Source organism: Nelumbo lutea, chromosome 6 (assembly GCF_056320005.1).
Source record: "Nelumbo lutea isolate HS-2025 chromosome 6, American lotus-T2T, whole genome shotgun sequence".
NCBI lineage: Eukaryota > Viridiplantae > Streptophyta > Magnoliopsida > Proteales > Nelumbonaceae > Nelumbo > Nelumbo lutea.
Genome location: NC_142689.1, coordinates 20,273,496 through 20,295,095, shown reverse-complemented (window position 1 = coordinate 20,295,095; position 21,600 = coordinate 20,273,496). Strand labels below are relative to the sequence as shown.

The 21,600-nt window shown below is 40.0% G+C and overlaps 1 protein-coding gene across 4 annotated transcripts in view; it reads right to left on the bottom strand.

Annotated features, from left to right (window-relative positions):
* Positions 1-2,887: 2,887 nt before the first annotated feature.
* Positions 2,888-21,600, bottom strand: part of LOC148847798 (putative LRR receptor-like serine/threonine-protein kinase At1g53440) — a 39,485-nt gene continuing 20,772 nt past the window's right edge. For 2 of the 4 annotated variants that reach the window (XR_016101385.1, XM_088952323.1), the window contains 3 exons: positions 5,158-5,308; positions 4,092-4,528; positions 2,888-3,169 (listed from right to left, as the gene is read on the bottom strand). Coding sequence is in view for 2 of the 4 variants with exons in the window: in XM_088952323.1 (XP_088808449.1) it covers positions 4,136-4,528; positions 5,158-5,308 (544 nt within the window). In the remaining 2 variants the exon portion in view is untranslated. Of the gene's footprint in view, positions 3,170-4,091; positions 4,529-5,157; positions 5,309-7,337; positions 7,540-21,600 lie in introns of those variants that run through there. The other 2 variants (XR_016101386.1, XM_088952324.1) reach the window with 2 other exon arrangements.

The following is a 21,600-nucleotide window of genomic DNA, read 5'->3' as shown; positions in this document are numbered from 1 at the left end:
CCTTTCCCTTTAGGTTAATCTTGTTCACTTGAAATGGACTATAATTTTGGTCGGCAGTATCTTTGGTATAGGGGAAAATACCCATCAATTCATTCCCATGGTTTGATCAATAAACTAATTTGAGGGTAGATAGCTGTGAGTTGGGGAGTTTTGATATTTTGGGGTTCCTTAACTAATTGAACATGGAATTAAACCATGTGAAAATAACCCAACATGCCAAAGAAGTTGCAGAAGTTGAAATATGAATTATGAACCATAAATGTGTACCTTATGCAGCCATCAAAGAAACGTGCACCATGTACTAAGAAAATCTCTATGGTCTGAAGTTATATTCACAACGTAGTGGTTGTCCACCACCCAATGGTAAGCCTCCTTCCACACCTGTCTCTACATTCTCCTTGTCAGGTCCAAGTAATAAGAGAGCATTTGTTTTTTTTTTATCAAAAAAATAAGAGAGCATGTTTTGGTTAAGGCTGCAACTTGTGCCGGGTTGGCCCGAACCCAACCCGAAAAAGTTGGGTCGGCTTGATGTTTGGGTTAGGGTTAGGGTTGAAATTCATAAACCCGACTTTACTTCGGGTTGGGTTAGGGTTGACCCCTTAGCCAACCCGACCCAACCCGAACCTGACTCTATAGTACATGTCATATATAAATATATGTTATATGTAATATATAACATACATTGATTTGTTTAGATGCATGATATTTGTATAGCCCCCACCACATAGTATCATGTATTTCTTTTAAGATAATCGCTTCTCTTAATCCTAATCAGAAAGACTAAAACCTTAATAGCATTATTTTATGTTTTTTGAAAATTTTATTCTTCATCTCGTCTATGTTTGCCACCCAAGAAAGATCTATTGTAAGTCATAACTCATAATAAACTATAGTCATTTCTAACACTTGTTTTTCTGAATTTTGTACTAAAAGAACAAAAAAATAACGTTAACAAACAAATACTAATGAAACATAGGATTGATCTATGTAGTAAAAGTTGAGTTAAGATCTAAAATCGAGAAATTATATAAGGTTTTAAAGGATGGGAAGAAGGTTGGGTTGGGCCCAACCTGAGCCCAACTCAACCCGAAATTGACTTTGGGTTGGGTTAAGGTTAGGGTTGGGGTTTAGAACTTTGGGTTAAGATCTAAAATCTATGTAGTAAAAGTTGAGTTAAGATCCAAAATCGAGAAATTCTATAAGGTTTTAAAGGATGGGAAGAAGGTTGGGTTGGGCCCAACCTGAGCCCAACTCAACCCGAAATTGACTTTGACCCAACCTGAGCCCAACTCAACCCGAAATTGACTTTGGGTTGGGTTAGGGTTAGGGTTGGGGTTTAGAACTTAGGATTGGCCTCAACCCGACCTAACCCGGTCTGACTTGCAGCCCTAGTTTTGGTCATGTAGAGGAGTTATGGATTATCCAATTTGGTTATACAAGGTCAATTCTTTCTGGATCTTGCATGCACTCTGGCTACTTGACTAACATCATTGTTAGTTATAGTTGGATGTTCATGGGTTGTGACAATTCAGTCATACATTGATATTATAATAAATATATTAGGAAGGTACATGTTCTCTATAATGCAAATCAAAGATAACCTACTATTCTTAAACTTCTGTTCGAGGTTGCAATCCTTTTGTGTTGCCTTGGGAAAATCCTCTCCATATTAGAATCAAGCAGGGTGGCCCTACGAGCTGCATTGGTGAATGGACATGAAATCTTTAGTATCATGTACAATTTGTGTGAATTGTTCAACTTTAAATGGACAAGGGTTCTCAGGGGGAAAAGTTTCTGCTAGTTTAATGTCCATTTTCTGAACATGTATCCTTTAGATGAACCAACTAGTTAAATATGTGTGTGGTTTACTCTGGTCAGGAACTGTCTTTGAAGTCGAACTTCACAATATGTATCCTTAGTCCGTAGTACATAGTTGCATGTTCAAGTTTCAAGGGGGCTGATATTCTTTTTCTTGGCTGTTTATGCTATATCGCAATCCTAGAAAGAATTTCATGAAAAAAGCTAGGATGGATTAGGTCAAGTGCTTGTCTGATTGGTTATCTTGCAGTGATGGCCAAAGAGTACTCAAAACTTATAATTTCTAAACAAACTTAAGCTAGACATTCCCTGGTTTGCAGATGTGTCTTTGATTGCTGGCTGCCATATTAGCCCAGTTTTAAACGCATGACTCTGAGATGGTAAATTCATATATTGTTCTATTAAACTTTGAGGGGCTGATACTAGTAGTCCATCTGAACACGTCATATGAAGGTGTTTGGCTTTTTCCTAATCCAGTAATCACCAGACGGTTCTAGAATTTTGCTTCGTACCAGCACCATAACTTGCTAGAATTTAGCTGGTTTTGTGCTTTATGACTGAATTGTTTGGATTATTGAATTAGTCTTTCCTTCAGAGTAAATGGGACACGAGTTCGGGTTATTTTGTAATTGATTTTGCCCGTTATTGCCTATTGGCAGTGTGCATTATGAATCTGTTATCTCTCAACCTTCTTTCTCTCAGTCCAGACCAGTGTGTACATACTGGTCCAATGTTGTGAGTCCGGATCTCCTGCCCATGAGAATCCTGCCCACGTTTATTGCAGCCATACATGGAGAATATCTCACCCTCTGCATACTAAGTTCAATGTTGTAAGCATGTTCAATGAACACTTTGAAAAATTTTTTATGCCTGTCCTTAAAATATCCCCTTTTTGAAAAAGATTAAAACCACTTTTTACATTTTTAAGAATATTTATTAAATGCTTATTGAACATGTTTACTATAATGTGTCTATTAGATCCGATCCCTTTTTATTTGCCACTTTTTTCTTCATCTTTTCTCTCTCTTTCTCTATCTTTATTCATCAAAAGGAGGTTTCTCTGCAAATATTTATTAAACAAGACATTTTGTTGCATTTGACTGCTGTTGTACATATAAGATGAATAGTCATATATTATTTGGATATAAGTAATAAAAGAAAATACACGTCCTCATGACCATACTACATCTTTTCTAAAAATTAACTCATCTGGCATATCTAACAAAAAATGAACTGCGCTCTGCATAATCTCATTAGGTATTCAAGACTAAAGGTTAACTGCCCAGGCTCAGTGATTCATCTCTTGCCCATTGAATATCTCAACTACAGGATCATCTACCTGGACGCCAACCTGATAAACAAAGTAAAAATATGCATCAGTTTCCCTTTTAATGGCATCATGTAACATGAGTTAACCAGGCACGTGTAGAAGTCGTATCACTTGTGTAGTTTTCATAATGCAGTATTGGTTTTCTTCTTCCTTCTACGAGAGAGAGAGATAGAGAACGCAGATGGAGGTTGCAGGCTTGCATATTTATTTGAGTCCAGACTCGCTTAAATCTGGATTCCGTTAAAAGCGATGGCTATTGAACGGGCTGTGGAATCAATGACAATGTTCCATGCCACTAGGATCCACATACCCCTTTCACGGTGGGATCCGCGAATTTGTTATTGGCGTGAAATATTACCATTGGTTAGACAACCAACCGAATAGCCATTTCAGCTAATCCGAATTCGTTAGAGTTTAAATAAGAGAATATGCAGCCGTTACTTACTCTGATTGTGGAAAATTGCAGTCCAGAGGTTGCGAACTTGTTTTTGCTTTGGAGAAGTACTGAAAGAATATTTTATTTTCTTAAAGATGTTTAATTTGAAAAAAGACAATAAATCTTTAAAAAAGTGTGACTGTCTAGAGACACTAAGGTTCATTTTGGAAACAGTACAAATACAGATATGTATAGTGCAAAACCTTGAATATTTTAATTTTAAACCTTGTTTTACACTACATATTTGTATTTTACTCTTCCCAAACAGAGCATAAACAGCTAATTTCCTTTCCCATAAATCAATTTTAAGAGCAAACGCCTTTTTCCTGTCTTCTTAGGCAAAATGGAACATAAGGTTGACACCAGGTATAATTACAGTTTGGATATTGCCTTTGGTACAAGGCTTTAAATTCTCTTGGTAAGACCAAGTGTCTTATATTTTAAGCTTCTAAATACCAAATAATAATAATAATAATAAAATTTTAACGAAGTCGATTGAATCTTTACCTCAAGATTCTCTATTGTCATCTTGTTAAAATGCTCAACTGATATCAGGAAGAAGTTCGAATCCATCCATCAGAATGTTCTCTACTCTCTTCCTCTTGCAGAGACACCCAAGAATCCACAGTAGAAGTGCTCTTTTGCATCTGGCTTTCTTGAGATGTACTTGACATGTATAATTTACTACCACGTGAGAGCTTCTCTGAAGCCTTGAACCTCAACTCCTCGCTCAATGAATCTTGCTTAATGGTTGACACTTGAACTGCGATTTTGCATTCGAGCATACTCACCACGCTAGACATGGCTGGCCTTAGAGAGGGAGAGGGGTTGGTGCATAAGAGAGCCAACTTCAGCATCCTCAGTGCCTCTTCTTTGGAATAGTTTGATTCCAATACAGGGTCAACAAGCTCTAGGAGATTATCCCGCCCTTGTAAAACATAAGCCTGCAACTCCATAAGAAAATAAATTATATTTACTTTGTCTAAACAATTTCTACTCGTCACATTTCAAATGATACTAGAATTGGTAATCCAGTCAAGTCCAGAAAAATATATACTGATGTTTGGAGGAGATTATCTCTTATGAAGACTATGATGACACAATAAATTATTGGGTTGATTTGGGCATGCCCCATTTTTAACAAAAGGGGCACATCCCTGATTATTACTTGAGATCTACAAGTTGTTCTAAAAGGCAAAATCCGAAAGTGCTGTTTATTGCCATGTATTGATTCTTTTATCATTATAAACAGCTGTTTTTTTGCCCTTACATTGGGAAACTTGGTTTAGCAAAAGTGGGATTTCCCCAATCACTCCCAATTGCTTCTAGGTTGAGTGGTAACCAAGAAACAAAACTCATGTTTCAGTTAAATAGGTCTAATATCATAACCCCAGGAAATCCTAATGCATTACTGGTTTGAGATACACATAACAATTGATAATTTTTTCTCCCTGCTAACAATCATTGATAGTTTGCAAGTTTTCTAGAATAATCAAGTGACCAGGTTTTGAGTAGGAAAACAAACTGCTTTATGATATAAAGGAAGTGCGATTTGCAATAATGCATGGTTTACCCAATCAAGAAGATGAATACAGTCCTCCTTTGGCAAAATACTTGTGTTTCTCTTTCCACTAGTAATCTCTAACAAGACAACTCCGAAGCTGTAAACATCTGCTTTGTTGGTCAAATAACCTCTCATTGCATATTCAGGAGCCATATATCCTCTACAAAAACAATAACGAAAATGAAAACTATGTTTATACCATGTGGGCTCTACTGATGAATAAATATGTACAGATATAATTTGGGGAAATGACACAGCCAAAAATGACCTAACGATAGCAGCTAAATTAGTAGGATTATTGATGGGACTCGAAGTGAATTTCAAAGCAAAACTGTTATGTAAATGGTTGAGTTGGGAATTCTCCATTGGGTTACATTCTTGTACAGTAATCTCAATGAGACTCCTAAATTAAAGATTCCTCTCAACAGACCTCCAAGAAACAGTATTTCTTTGTTTAGATCAATTGTTTGGATCATTTCCACATGAAGAACATCCATAACTACAAATATCTACAAATATTGATAAAAAAACCACAATATCTACAAATTTTCTACTTGTCACACAAGAGATTTACTCAAGCACGCATTTTAAGTACTCAAACAATAATCAATTAAGCTTAGTTGATTCAATTGCTGGCATGATTGGATATAAAACCATGTTCCACACCTGTTGCAGCAGGTCCTAAGATGTCTCCTGTAATGCTTCTTTGACTCACACAACTAAATATGGGTACCTTGTTGTTCTACTTGACCATCACTATATCTGATCTAATCCTATAGTTGGCCAGGCCTGCCAATTCATGCATGCACCAAGGATCGAGAACCTTCAAAATGTCAGTGAATCTACCACCATCTCAAAAGCAAGCTTGAAAGTCTTATTATAAGTCTTTTCATTTCAAATCATGCGACACAATATATTTCTTAAAAATTCATGTTTATAGTCCCAAGTTATGCCATCAAAATTAAGCTTGAGATATCTCTTTTCTGGATGTTTCCACCTCCTAAGCACCTTGTTCCTTATGAATCAGTCACCTCCCCACATCCTTAGGATATCATCAAATGAGAAAGGATTAAAGATCTCCAAAGATTTTATCCAAAACATTGTTCTTATCTTGATACATTCAATCACTGCTTTCTTAGATCTTTTTTGTTCTTTGAAATTGTTGCATTTATGTTTTACAGGGAAAATGATATCATTTCAAGCATTCTATTTGAGCTCTTATGCAATTTTATCCACCAATTTTCAAGATTTAATGTGGTACCTATCTATTGAAGCTCTTGTATATGGTATGTAAATCACGTAATCATTCTTACCTCAAATGAGCAAACTGGACATTATTTCATGGAGTAATGGTCTTTGTATTAAGATGATAATCATCCATCTATTCTTAAAAATTTTCAATTTTGATACATATAAGAGACTATAACTTTAATTTTTGGTTTAAAGTGTCATTTAATTGAGCTATGGCCTGTGGGTCCAACTCCATAATGCTCTTTTTTCCCATTAACTTCTAACCCTAAAATATTTATTACTCATTTCACATTTGCAAGGGTGGTGGTTCAGACCATCCATTCTTGAGAGGCTAGGCAAGCCCTATATTAATAGATAATAAAGTGCTTTTTTAAAGACAACTATACCCTTTCGCTAACTCCACCAATGTGAGCTCGTCCTACACTGCTGGTCTCAAGATCAGGTAATAGAGGGTTGCATCAGGTTGGCAACTGGAATAAAACTTTTGCCAAACTATTTTGTAGCCAACCCTATATGGATAAAGGAGGGTCTTTTATACACCAAATGCTATCATAGGCAGAAAAGAAATCAGTGAGTGGGAATTAAGATAAATAATTCACAGAGTTCCAGCTATTCGGGTGCTGATATGGGTATTTTCCTCTTCATCAAGTTTAGCCAAACCGAAATCAGAAATCTTAGGATTAAGATCCTTATCAAGAAGGACATTGGTTGCCTTTATGTCTCTGTGGACAATCTTCAGCCTCGACTCTTCATGCAGATAAGCTAGGCCCCTTGCTATTCCCAAGCAAATCTTACACCTTGTTGGCCAGTCTAGCTTCATATGATGTTCCTCAGGATCTACACATGGAAGGCTGAGGTGAATTTACCAGTGCTAGTAACCCAGAGGACACATTGTCAAATACTAGAATAAAAGGCTGAGGTGAATTTACCAAATAGAGCACGGGCAAGGTTATTATTTTCCATGTATTCATATATCAATAATAGCTGGTCTCCTTCAATACAACATCCATAAAGCTTTACAAGATTTGGGTGTTTTAAAGCAGATATCATGCCTATCTCATTTACAAATTCACGGTTCCCCTGCTTTGACTTGGATGAAAGCTGCTTGACAGCAACTACAGAACCATCTGGAAGTATACCCTAAAAATCACAAAAGTAAAAGTCATGATTTTGCAGAAATATGAGATGAAATATGTGGAAGGTAAAGGAAAAATATGTTCTATATTTTTCTTCATTTCATATGAGAGTTTTGGATTATCAACCTCAAGGTTGCAAGGTTGATCCATTAATCCCAAGAACAAGACAAAATGGTGGTGTAACTCTCTCACAAAAAAGTAAGGTTGAAAAATAATCCTTAATCAGGGTTACCTTGTAAACTGGCCCAAAGCCACCTTCGCCTATCTTATTTTCACGGTTGTTAGAGTGAGCCGAATAAGGGTAATTTAGTAATCTTATGTCAGTTAAGTACTTTGCTTATGTGGCTGTTTTATTAGAGTACTCTGCCCCACACTTAAGTGAGGGCAGTTTAGTCTTTGTAAGTGTAATTAGAACCTAATAAACACAAGGGGGTCGACTGAATGGGAGACTAATCAGTTCGACTAAACCCTCCTGTTCTCTCTTTCTCTTGTCTTCTTCCTCATCTTCTTCTTCCTTCTTCACTGGTTCGGACTACTGTAGCTGCTCCAAAACATGGTATCAGAGCACATGGCTCCTGTGCCCTTATCATCTGTTTTATATGTCCCTAAGTTTCCATTCAATCTTATGTCTGTTAGTAAAATAACCAAAGCTCTTAACTGTTCCGTTACCTTCTTTCCTTCCACCTGTGTTTTTCAGGATCTCAAGACGGGGAAGAAGATTGGTGGGGGGCATGAAGCTGGTGGACTGTACTATCTTGACGGTGGTGGATCTTCAATTGCTCTTCAGACTTCGCTTACTCCTCTACAATGGCATTGCCGACTGGGACATCCATCTCTCAAGGCTCTCAAGATTTTGGTCCCGTCATTGAGTCATTTGTCAGTTTTGCAATGTGAGTCATGTCAGTTTGGGAAACATCGTCGTGTGTCCTTCAGTCCAAGAGTTGAGAGTCGTATGTTGAGTCACTTTTCTTTGGTTCATTCAGATGTTTGGGGTCCAATCAAAATAGAGTCTTATAATGGGTACAAGTATTTTGTCTCCTTTATTGATGATTGTTCAAGAATGACATGGATTTACTTAATGAAAGAAAGAAGTGAATTGTTTTCTATTTTTCAAAAATTTCATGCTGAAATACGCACACAATTTGGTGTTCCAATCAAAATTCTCCGTTCAGATAATGGTCGTGAATACTTTCTTACTTCATTTCAACAGTATTTAGAACAGCATGGCATTATTCATCAGACATCATGTGCATACACCCCTCAACAAAATGGGGTAGCTGAACGGAAGAACCGTTAGCTTCTTGAAACTGCTCGGTCTATTCTTCACCACATGAATGTTCCTAAACGTTTTTGGAGTGATGCTGTACTCACTGCATGTTTTCTCATTAATCGGATGCCCTCCTTCATTCTTCATGGTCGGTCCCCCTTCTCTATCTTGTTTCCCACTTTATCTCCATTCCCATTAATTCCTCGTGTCTTTGGTTGTGTGTGCTTTGTCCACAATCTGAGCCCTGGAATAGACAAGCTAGATGCACGCTCAATTAAATGTGTCTTCCTTGGCTACTCATGGACTCAGAAAGGGTACAAGTGTTATAATCCCATTACCCGGAAGTGCTATGTCTGTCCTGATGTCACCTTTTTTGAGTCAGTCCCCTTCTTCTCAAGTCCTGAAGCACCCTCGTCTCCACCCGCACTTCCTCTTCCTCTCCCTGTCAGTGATCCAGTTCCAGATGTTGTTGTTGGAGTAGACTCATCACCTCATCCCATGCAGATCACCACCGAACGTCCACCAATCCGGCAAGTGTATACACGTCGAACAGCACCGGCCCCTCCTCCAGCTTCTACCTCATCTACGGATCCTCTCATGGCTCCTATTGTTGAACCCTCAAACCTTGATCTACCCATTGCCTTACGGAAAGGTAAACACAGTTCTACCCTCCATCCCATTTCCAATTTCGTTTCATTATCTCGTCTTTCTACATCACATCGCCAGTTTGTTTCCCTTTTATCCTCTATTTCCATACCTAACAATGTCCAAGAAGCTCTCAGTTCACCTGATTGGCGGCAGGCAATGGAGGAGGAACTTTCTGCTCTTCAACATACTCAAACGTGGGAACTTACTACTCTCCCACCTGGTAAGCATGTTGTGGGATGTAAATGGGTGTATACTGTGAAATACTTGCCAGATGGTAGTGTAGAGCGTCTGAAGGCCAGACTTGTTGCTAAAGGTTACTCCCAGTTGTATGGAGTAGACTACATGGAGACATTCTCTCCGGTGGCTAAGATTGGTTCTGTTCGTGTACTAATTTCACTGGCAGTTATGTATGATTGGCCTCTATTTCAGCTTGATATCAAGAATGCCTTTCTCCATGGTGATCTTGTGGAGGAGGTATATATGGAGCAACCACCTGGGTTTGTTGCTCAGGGGGAGGATGGTAAGGTATGCAGATTGAAAAAGGCAATTTATGGGTTGAAACAATCGCCGCGTGCTTGGTTTGGGAAGTTCAGTGAAGTGGTGAAGAGTTTTGGAATGAAGCAGTGCCAGGTAGATCACTCAGTGTTCAGCTATGACTCAGAAGCTGGGAAGATTCTATTAATGGTCTATGTGGATGATATTGTCATTACTGGCAGTGATAAATTGGGGATTGGCAAATTAAAGGTATTTTTGCAAAACCATTTCCAAACAAAAGATCTTGGAACATTGAAATATTTCTTGGGAATAGAGGTTGCCAGGTCAAAACAAGGTGTAAATCTGTGCCAAAGAAAATATGTTCTTGATCTATTGGAAGAAACAGGACTGTTAGGTGCAAAACCGGCTGAGACCCCTATGGAACCAAATGTTAAGTTGAGCAGTGATACAGGAGAAGTATTTGAAGATCCTGGAAGGTATAGACGACTAGTGGGGAAGCTAAACTATCTAACTATCACGAGACCCGACATATCCTTTGCAGTCAGTGTGGTGAGCCAATTCATGCAGGACCCTCGTATACCTCACTGGGATGCAATTCTTAGAATTGCGAGGTATCTGAAAGGAGCTCCAGGCCGTGGACTATTGTATAAACCAGGAGGAAAACTTGAAGTAGTGGGGTATACAGATGCAGACTGGGCAGGCTCAGTGAATGATAGAAGATCTACTACGGGCTATTGCACATTTCTTGGAGGAAATCTTGTGACGTGGAAGAGTAAAAAGCAGACGGTTGTGGCCAGAAGTAGTGCTGAAGCTGAGTATAGGGCCATGGCACATACTACCTGTGAGTTAGTGTGGTTGAGGAATCTTCTACAAGAAATTGGGTTTCACATGGATAAACCTATGAGACTGTATTGTGACAACCAAGCTGCACTCCATATCTCATCCAATCCTGTATTTCATGAGAGAACAAAGCACATAGAGGTTGATTGCCACTTTGTGAGGGAGAAGGTCCTTGCTGGAGAGATAAACACAGAACATGTGGGCTCGAATGATCAATGGGCAGATTTGTTTACAAAAGCTCTAAACTCAGGGAAAGTGAATCATCTATGTAACAAGCTGGGATTATATGACATATATTCTCCAGCTTGAGGGGGAGTGTTAGAGTGAGCCGAATAAGGGTAATTTAGTAATCTTATGTCAGTTAAGTACTTTGCTTATGTGGCTGTTTTATTAGAGTACTCTGCCCCACACTTAAGTGAGGGCAGTTTAGTCTTTGTAAGTGTAATTAGAACCCAATAAACACAAAGGGCTCGACTGAATGGGAGACTAATCAGTTCGACTAAACCCTCCTGTTCTCTCTTTCTCTTGTCTTCTTCCTCATCTTCTTCTTCCTTCTTCACTGGTTCGGACTACTGTAGCTGCTCCAAAACAATGGTCAAAATTCCTTGTTGCTGCTTTAATTTTCTTTAAACTAAAATGACCTTTTTGTAGCTTCAAGTTTCTAAGTTCTGCAAAATCAGTGATAATTCTTGTAAAAGAGAAAATGTAGCTTAGAAAAAATAGATATTTTTCAGTCTTTCATGGGCAGGTATCTGAAAAAATACCATAGTAATGCTGCAGTTTATCAATTGAATTACCCATTGGATTTTTCTGTTGACTTTTCATGGATCCATTTACGAGGCAAATCAATCAAGTAGTTTTAAATGCAAGTCCGTAAACCGAATGGACACTATTCAACTATAGATACTGCCCTATCAAATAAATTCTATTACCTCCAGAAACTTCATTTGATTACCCACCGGATGGTACAAAACATGTGACCAACAATATATGAGATAGTTAAGAGGAAAACAGGGATACCATTTGGATTTGTAGCAGAAATGACAGCTTTTGCTTTCTTGACTTATCTTTGTATTCTTTATTTTTCTTTTAGTAGAAGTTTCTGTTTTGTTCAAGTGTACCAAGAGTTAATTGTTGTGAGAAGAAATGGATCAGAAAGTTCATTGTTGTCCATGGGTTAATTCAATGCCAAATACCAGAATTATTTTCTCATTTTATTTATTGGGTTTTGGTGTCCTTTGTATCATGTTTTGTTCTAGTTTTACCATGTAGTAAGAATAGGTAAGTTTTCAAAGGAGTTTCTACTAGTCTAGTTAAAGTCCAAGTTCAGACACATTTTCCTTAGCAGCCAAAAATCATTGTAGAGCATCTCTTAACCTTTTTCTTTTTCCAATTTTAGATGAAAATCACCGATAGCCTTAGTAGAGATTGAACAATCTTTAATATTTGTTCCTATCAAGACTTAGTCATCCAATCCTATTATCTTAAAAGCATAGATGATCATGAAGTTTGATGTCTCCTTACCCTAAAATAGTAGAAAGAGAGCTATCAACAATCTTAACAAATAAGATGTGATAAGAGGAAAATTAAGGACTAGGGCTATAATTGGGTTGGATTCGGATCAGATCCAGCCACTTTCAAATTTGATCCTATCGTTGAACATTGAAATCTGAATCCAATTGGATCTGGGGATCTCGGATCAGATTCAGATTTAACCCAAGTCTGCTTCATACTTCTTTAAAATAAAAAGTTCATTAGTTTTTAAATTATATAATTGTTGAAATCAGTTAGTTGTTCTCAGTTTTCTATTTATATTTCTGTCCTTTAGTGCCACAGGGGGCACTCTTGTAATTTTACTTATTTTTATTATTAGTTGGGTCGCCCTAATATAAAAGCTAATAGCTGGCGCTGCCAGCTATGTGATTTTGAATCCAAAATTTCTCTCTTTTCTCCTCTCTTCCTCTTCTCCCTTCCTCTTCTCTTCTTCTCCTTCTCTGATATCTTTAACCTGGAAAACATGGTATCAGAGTGGGTTTTCTGAGGTTAGAAAGAGCACGATAAGTCTTTTCAATCCTTACTTTTTTTACTTCACTTTGCTGTGGATTGAATCTGATCAAGAAGTAGATTTGACTGATCTGAAGGGGATTCTACTAATCCTCTTCCCTTCTTCCTTGGTCGTGTGCCAAGAAACCCTTAAAGGAAGGGAACTATGGTGCTGTGAAGACAGATCTTTCTTCTTCTGTGGATTGTGTGGTCCTCTCTTGTACCCAGGTAAGCGGGTTTTGGAGGTCTAGATGAACTGAAACTGCTATGTTCTCTTTGAACTGTCGATCGTGTGATCTTGATATTTTTTGTACCCAGATAACTGGATGGTGTAGGTCTAAATGACCTGTAACTGTAAGACAGTAGTCGGCTATCTTCCTTGGGAATTTTTTCAGTATCTATGTATCCAAGAAGATGAGAGGGTACATACAAAGTCAGTCTAGCTCCAGAGTTGCCCTCTTTTTGCCTCTGAAATGTCTTTCAGCAGTGTGCAAGCAAGTTTTTCCTATATGTGTGGTATTCCTATAATTTATTCTTGACTGAACTGAATTGGAGATTGAACTGTGGAACTGAGACTGAATTGGGGATTGAACTGTGGCTGAACTGGGGATTGAAGTATTGAACTATGACTGAACTGTAATTGAGCTGTGGCTGAACTGAACTAATCTGAACTGAACTGTGAATGAATTGTGGTTGAACTGTGACTGATTTTGAATTGAACTGGACTGATCTGTGAACCTAAATCTTATAACATGTCTTCTAAGGATTCTATCCTGTCTAGTGGGTCCTCCAGTCAAGGTGGAGTGAGTGGGGGAATCAAACTACACATAACTGCAAGGGGGAAGGTAGGCTATATTAATGGTAAAACTAAAGAACCGAAGTCTCAGGGGGTAGAGAATGATATGTGGGATCAGGAAAAAAGCATGGTGATGACATGGCTGTTACTTTCTATGTTGCCTCCAGTCAGGAAGACCTTCATGTGGGCGCTGAAACAGCTGTTGAGATTTGGGAGCGGGCAAAATCTACCTATTCAGAGCAACATCATTATTCCAAAATATACCAGTTGCAAGCTGCCTCCTCTACTTGTAAGCAGGGGGAGAAGACACTCTCAGCCTACTATTCAGATTTGACCTCAATATGAAAAGAACTAGATCACTATCAGAACATTGATTGGAAGTGTGATGCTGATAGGATTACAAGTCTCTGGTTTCCCAACAACAGGTATTTGCCTTCCTCTGGGGGCTGAACCTTGTATATGAGTCCCTCAGAGTTCAAATATTAGGAAGTGGGTGGAGGAGTGTGATGAATAGCTCCGAGGGGGAGCAGATTGCCTTAGTGGCTAAAGGGAGTGTGGGTGTAGGAGGCAATAATTCCTTTAAGAAGGGTAACTTCTAGAAGAGAGTGGATGATAAGGATAAATTATGGTGTATTCATTGCCAAAAGGCCAAACATACTCGAGATACTTGTTGGGACCTCCATGGAAAGCCAAAGTGGGCTAAGGAGTTGAGTAAGAAATCATATCAAAATAAGAAGCCGAGATAACCGAGTCAGAAAAAGTTCAATACAACAAACTTGGCCTCTCAGGAGCCTCATTCATCTACTGCTATCAACCAGGACCGCCCATCCGTTGCCAATCCCCGGGAAGATATCATTAATTCTTTCCAATAACCACATGGATCTATATGGGAGAGCAATATACCAGATGGATTCTGCTCCTCCCGCCTCGACTTCTTTTGCATCTACTTCAGGTAATGGTAATTCTGCCACCGCCTTCCATGTGTCCTCCCATTCATCTGATTCCCCTTGGATAATTGACTTTGGAGCCTCAAACCATATGATGGGTAAGTCAAATTGCCTTCGTGTTTTATCTGGTAGGGACAAAGCGAAATTAGTTGATGGTTCTTTTTCCACCATAGCTGGTCAAAGAACCATATCCCTTCCTTTTGGATTTACCCTTTCTAATGTCTTACATGTTCGGAAATTACCTATAAACTTGTTTTCTGTCAGTAGCATTGCAATTTCATTAAACTGTTCAGTGACCTTTTTCCCTTCTTGTGTATCACAGGGTTCGGACTTGGGGAAGATAATTGGTAGAGGTCGTATGTTGGATGGTCTCTACATGCTAGAGAGCAAAGCTAGTCTTGCGGTCATTGAGTCTACGAGTCAATCTAGTATGAGTCAAGTCTACTTATGGCAGTCATTTGGGTCATTTATCTTTTGAGTCACTAAAAGTCTTACTTCCGGATTTATTTAAATTAGTGCTAGTGAGTTCAAATGTCAAACTTGTCAGTTGAGCAAGCATTATAGAAATCATTTTTCTTCAAGAAATAATAAATCCGATTTTCAATGGGCCCAACCCTAACTCGAGCTCAATGTAGTTGAAATTCTTCAAGTTGGGCAACACAAATTGCACCCTACTCTTTAATACAAACTTATAGTTGAAATTCTTCAAGTTGAACAGGATTATGTACAATGTTGATAGCTGCTTGGTTGTCACAGTAGAGCATCATTGGCTTCTCGTAGTCAACCCCCAATTCTTCTAAAAGGGATCGTAGCCACAGTAATTATGACACACCATGTACCATTTCCCTGTATTCTGCTTCAGTTGAGGATCTAAAAACTACAAACTGTTTCTTACTCCTCCATGACACAATGTTCCCAGCGACTAGAGCACAATAACCTGAGGTGGATCTCCTATCATCAATACATCCTGCCCAATCAGCATCAGTAAAAGCTTCCAACTTCATGTGTCCATGTTTGGCAAATAGAATACCTTTCCCTGGAGTACCTTTCAAGTAACACAAAACCCTTTCTGCAACAGGTAAATGAGTATCTCTAGGAGAATGCATAAATTGACTAATAACACTTGCTGCATAGGAAATATCTGGCCGAGTCATGCAAAGATAATAACAACTTCCCAAGCAGTCTCTGAAACACCCCCTTATCAGATAAAAGCTCATCATTTGTAGCAGAAAGCTTATGATTGGGATCAATAGGAGTGGAGATTGGTTTAGCCCCAAGTTTACCAGTCTCAGCAAGGAGGTCAAGGACATATTTACGCTGAGAAATGAAGATACTATCCTTAGATCTAGCAACTTCAATGCCCAAAAAATACCGAAGATCTCCCAAATCCTTGATCTCAAATTCAGAGCTGAGAAATCTTTTTAGTTTACTGACCTCTTGAGTGTCATTACCCGTGACCACAATATCATCAACATAAACTATCAAGAAGGTCACCAGAGAGCCATTTCTCTTCAAGAACAAGGTATGATCAGATTGAGTTTGTGTGTAACCAAAGGAGACGAGAGCAGCCTTGAACCTCTCAAACCAAGCCCGAGGAGACTGTTTGAGACCATAAATAGATTTCTGCAGTTTACACACCTTGCCTTGCATTTCCTTCCCATACACCCCTGGAGGCAAAGACATATAGACCTCTTCATGTAGGTCTCCATTCAAGAAGGCATTTTTAACATCAAATTGGTGTAGGGGCCAATCAAAAGTAGCGACTAGAGATAACAAGACCCTGTTTGAGGTCATCTTAGCTACATGAGCAAATGTCTCAAGATAGTCAATACCATACATCTGAGTGTAGCCCTTAGCAACCAGCCTAGCCTTAAACCTCTCAATAGATCCACCAGAGTGATATTTAATGGTAAACACCCATTTACAACCCATTGGTTCCTTCCCTTCAAGCAAGTCAACAATATCCCAGGTATGGTTCTTATGCAAAGCATCCAGTTCAGTCATCATAGCATCCCTCCATTCAAGTTTAGATAAGGCTTCCGGTACGGACCTGGGTATCACATGGGAAGAAACAGAAGCAAGAAAAGAGTAGTAGGAAGGAGAGAGAAGGTTGTAAGACAGGTGTTTGGAGATACAATAGGTTGTACACTTTCGCTTGCCCTTGCGGAGAGCAATAGGAAGGTCAAGGTTTGGGAAAGATGTAGATGGGTCAGAAGAAGGCTGACTTGTTACCTCAGTAATGATGGGAGGAGCAAGAGGCTCTTTTGTAGGAGTTGAAACAACCTAAGGAGAGAGAAGGTTGTAAGACAGGTGTTTGGAGATACAATGGGTTGTACACTTCCGCTTGCCCTTGCGGAGAGCAATAGGAAGGTCAAGGTTTGGGAAAGATGTAGATGGGTCAGAAGAAGGCTGACTTGTTACCTCAGTAATGATGGGAGGAGCAAGAGGCTCTTCTGTAGGAGTTGAAACAACCTGCCCATGTCTGAATTTGTGCCTTTGGTACCACCTTTGGAGAACAGGATGAGGAGGAATTATAGGAGAATGAGGTGGAAGAGGAGGAATAGGAATATCGGAGGTAGTTCCAGTGGGAGAAGTAGACACCTGTTAGAAACCTGCCTAACTCAGGGCTCTTCGAGGGGCCAACCTCCTGAATTCTTGGGAGAGAGAGAGAGAGAGAGTTTAATGCTAAAAGAGTCCTCCATTATTCCTTTTTGGCTATACTACTTATAGTGTTACAATCTTGACTGTTACAGTTGTTACAAGTGGATGGCAGTTGTGACAAGTAGCTGTTGATGTGGCCTCTTCTTGTAACTGACTAACTGCCTTCTGTTGGTCTGTTCCAACAGTCTTGACAGTCCAATTGGGTGGAAGTTGTTACAAGTGGATGGCGGTTATTACAAGTGGTTGGTTAGTGGCCTCCTCTTGTAAAACTGACTAACTACCTTCTGTTGGTCCGTTCCAACAGTCTTGACAATCCCCCCTTCCTTTAGAGTGACCTTGCCCTCAAGGTCTAATGTAGGAAAATTTGATTGCAGATCTAAGTAGGAAAATTTGAGCCAATGTGCATGAATATGGGCTGATCTGGGTCTCCTCTTTGCTTTGTCAGTGTTGCAAGACTGATGGGCCTTGGGCCCTTGCATGTCTGCCCTTGTAGATGGACTATAGAGTTTCCTGATGTGAAGTCCATGGTGAGACGGGCCCAGTCACAGACCACGGTCCTAGCTGTCTTAACCATTGAATGCCTAGCACCACGTCTGCTCCACTAAGATGGAGAGGATATAGGTCCACCGCAAACTGATGACCCTGAATCTTTAGTGGTAGGCCCATGCAAATGCTATTGCAAGATAGGCTGTTACTGTTGGCCACATGAACCATAAAGGTCGTTGTTGGTTGCACCGGAAGTCCCATTTTATCCACCAAGACTTGAGTTATGAAGTTAAGGGAGCTGCCACTGTCTATGAGAATTGACACTTGGCGTCCTAGAATCAGCCCTGCAACTCTCATTGTTTGAGGGGACGCAAGTCCCGTAAGGGCTTGTAAGGATATTTTCAGGTGTGCCATTGGATTGTATTTCCCACCCTGGGTTAGATTCTCCGCACCCAAGGATGTCATCTTCCTCTTCGGCATCTGTTTAGAGGAGAAACGCTTGTTGTTTCTTGCAGTGATGGCCCGACCCAATTTTCTCTTCGCAATTGTAACAGAGACCTTTGTCTCTGCGGGCTTGCATCTCTGCCCAAGTCAGTCGTTTGAAAGGAACCAGTGGGCCTGGGCCCAGTACTCCTTCCTCCTTGTCTGGTGCTGTCGTCCTTTCTTGCTCTCTTCTTGCTTCTGGACCCCATGGTCGCTGCACCTTTCTTGCTTGGCTGAACTTGTCCTCATACAATCTTGCTAATGCTGCTGCATTGATGACGGAAGTGGGCTGCATCGCCTTCACTTCCAGTCGCAATTCTTCCTTTAGGCTGCCAACGAAGCTTCCCACCAGCGCCTTCTTAGTCCATCCTTGGACTCTCACGACCAACTTTTCGAACTCCATCTGGTATTCTTCTACTGATCCCACCTGCCGCAGTTTTGCCAAGTTTTCATCAAGATCTTCGAACCTAGATGATCCAAAACGGACAGTCATGGCGTCCGTGAAGTTTGCCCAGGTTTGATGGGGGTGCCCCCTTCGGTACCATTGAAACCAGAGGATAGCTTCCCCTTCAAGATGCGCAGAAGCCAGAGCTACCCTATCCTGTCTCAGTGTTTCATGGTAATCGAAATACCTTTCTGCTCTGAGAATCCAGGGGGTTGGGTCGCCGCCTAAGAATATGGGGAAGTCGATTTTGGCTATTCGTGTTGTCGCCCTTGTTCTGCGACTGTTTTCATTGCTGCGTTCTTCGGGGCTTCCTCTGTCAATGTTTGTTGCCCCCTGCTCCAGTCGATGGAGGAGAGCAGTGAAGCTTTCCTTCATTTCTTTGAGATCTGAAGACATTCGATGGATCTCGACCTCCATCTGATCCACTCGGGTGTCTATTGATGTGTTTCTTGTGTTGGTCATGCTAGCTCTGATGCCAAATTGTTAGGAACCTGCCTAACTCAGGGCTCTTCGAGGGGCCAACCTCCTGAATTCTTGGGAAGGAGAGAGAGAGAGAGAGAGAGAGAGAGAGAGTTTAATGCTGAAAGAGTCCATTATTCCTTTTTGGCTCTACTACTTATAGTGTTACAATCTTGACTATTACAGCTATTACAAGTGGATGGCAGTTGTGACAAGTGGCTGCTGATGTGGCCTCTTCTTGTAACTGACTAACTGCCTTCTGTTGGTATGTTCCAACAGTCTTGACAGCCCAATTGGGTGGCAGTTGTTACAAGTGGATGGCGGTTATTACAAGTGGCTAGTTAGTGGCCTCCTCTTGTAAAAATGACTAACTGCCTTCTGTTGGTCTATTCCAACAGTCTTGACAACACCTCATGAGAAATGCTAAAGAAATGAGTCAACTCAGCAAACGTGACATCCCAAGATACAAAGCGGGTGTCACTAACTGGATCAAAATAGCAATATCCCTTTTGTGTGGAAGCATATCCCAGAAAAACACATTTACGAGCCTTAGGTTCAAACTTGTGCCTTTGATGACTGTGAATATGCACATAGCAAGTGCACCCAAAAAAACGGAGAGGAAGAGAAAAAATATCCTGACCTGGGAAGAGAAGGCTAAAGGGGGTTTTGAAGTTAAGGACCCGGGAGGGCATACGGTTGATCAAAAAAATATAAGAACAACATCTCCCCAAAATTTTATAGGAACATGGGATGCAAACAAGAGGGATCTAGCAACTTCAACCACATGTCTGTTCTTCCTTTCCGCCACCCCGTTCTATTGTGGAGTGTAGGAACAAGAAATCTGATGAATAACTCCAAAAGTTTCAAGATAGGCGGAGAGGGTTTTCTCAAAATACTCCTTAGCATTATCATAATAGAATATTTTGATCCGAGTGTTAAACTGGGTGAGGATGAGTTCATGAAATTTTTGCACAATAGCTGGTACTTCATCCCTGGATTTCATGAGATAAATCCAAGTGTAACGAGAGTAGTCATCAATAAAAAGGATAAAGTACCTGTAACCCCCCATATTTGGCAAATGATATGGCCCCCACACGTCAGAGTGAACAATATGAAAAGGAGAAAGAGATCTTTTATTGCTTACTGAATAAGAATGTCTACAATGCTTTGCCAGTTCACACGACTCACAATGAAGACTCGGTAAAGACACTCCCTTAAACATATCTGGAAACAAATGATTCAAAGTAGAAAAAGACAAATGACAAAACCGAAAGTGACATAACAAGACTTTGTTAACAGACTCTGACAAAACTTACTCTAAGGCAACTCCATGAGGTGGTCCAAAAGCTCTATCCGGTGTGTCCAGCAAGTATATTCCATTTGCCTCATGGCCACTCCAAATCATCCTCTGAGATTGCAGGTCCTAAAAAACACAATGACTGGGAAAAAAGGTTATGCTACAATTCATGGATTTAGTTAAGCTGCTAACAGATAAAAGGTTTGTGTTAAGTTTAGGGACATGAAGGACAGAAGATAAATAAAGGGTGTCAAAGGTCTTTATATCTCCTTTACCAGAGATGAGAGCAAGAGACCCATCAGCAAGGGATATTTTCTCTTTGCCAGAGAGAATGTGATATGAGCAAAAGAGATTAGATAGGCTGGTCATATGGTCTGATGCATTGGAATCAATAATCCAAGGGATTTTATGATTACCTGAAACTGAAGCATGATTTGCAGAAGCGCGAATACCTGAGTGAGCAAATGCAAACGAAGATGATGTGTTGTTGTTGGAAGAGTGAGATGAAGTAACAATAGCTTCCAAGTGATTTAGTAGCCTCCCATACTTTTCAAAATCCGCCTTCACTGCTGCCAACTGCTCAATGGTTGATTTTTCTTCAATCTCCTTATTTCCTCCTTCAGGTACTATAGCAACATTAGTTGTCTTAGGTTTTCCTACTTGACTGCCCTTCTTAGAGCTGTTGTTATTCTTAAACCTATCAGGAAGAAGCTCAGGATGAAGCTTCCAGCAAGTGTCCTTTGTATGCCTCGGTTTCTTGCAATATTCACATATCTGCTTATTTTTCTCAGTAGGACCATTTGGCTTTATTCCAGCATGTGCAAAGTGTTCTGTAGGTGGACTATGCAACTGAACCTGCCGCCTACTCTCCTCACTGCTTATCATAGCATATGCCTGGGAAAGAGCAATCTCATCTCTGGCCAGGATATTTTGCCTAATGATGTCAAAATCCGGGTTGAGTCCAGTGAGAAATTCAAACACCCTATTTCTCTCCACCAACTTCCTATACATTTCAGCATCATTCTTACTCTCCCATACAACAGTCTCCATAACATCAATTTCTTGCCATAGGGATTTCAGTATAGAGTAGTAGATTGCTACACTCTTCTCCCCCTGTCTTAGGTTCTTCACATCACTTTTCAACTTATTGACTCTGGCTACATTCAACTTCTATGAATAGGTCTCAGTAACACTGTCC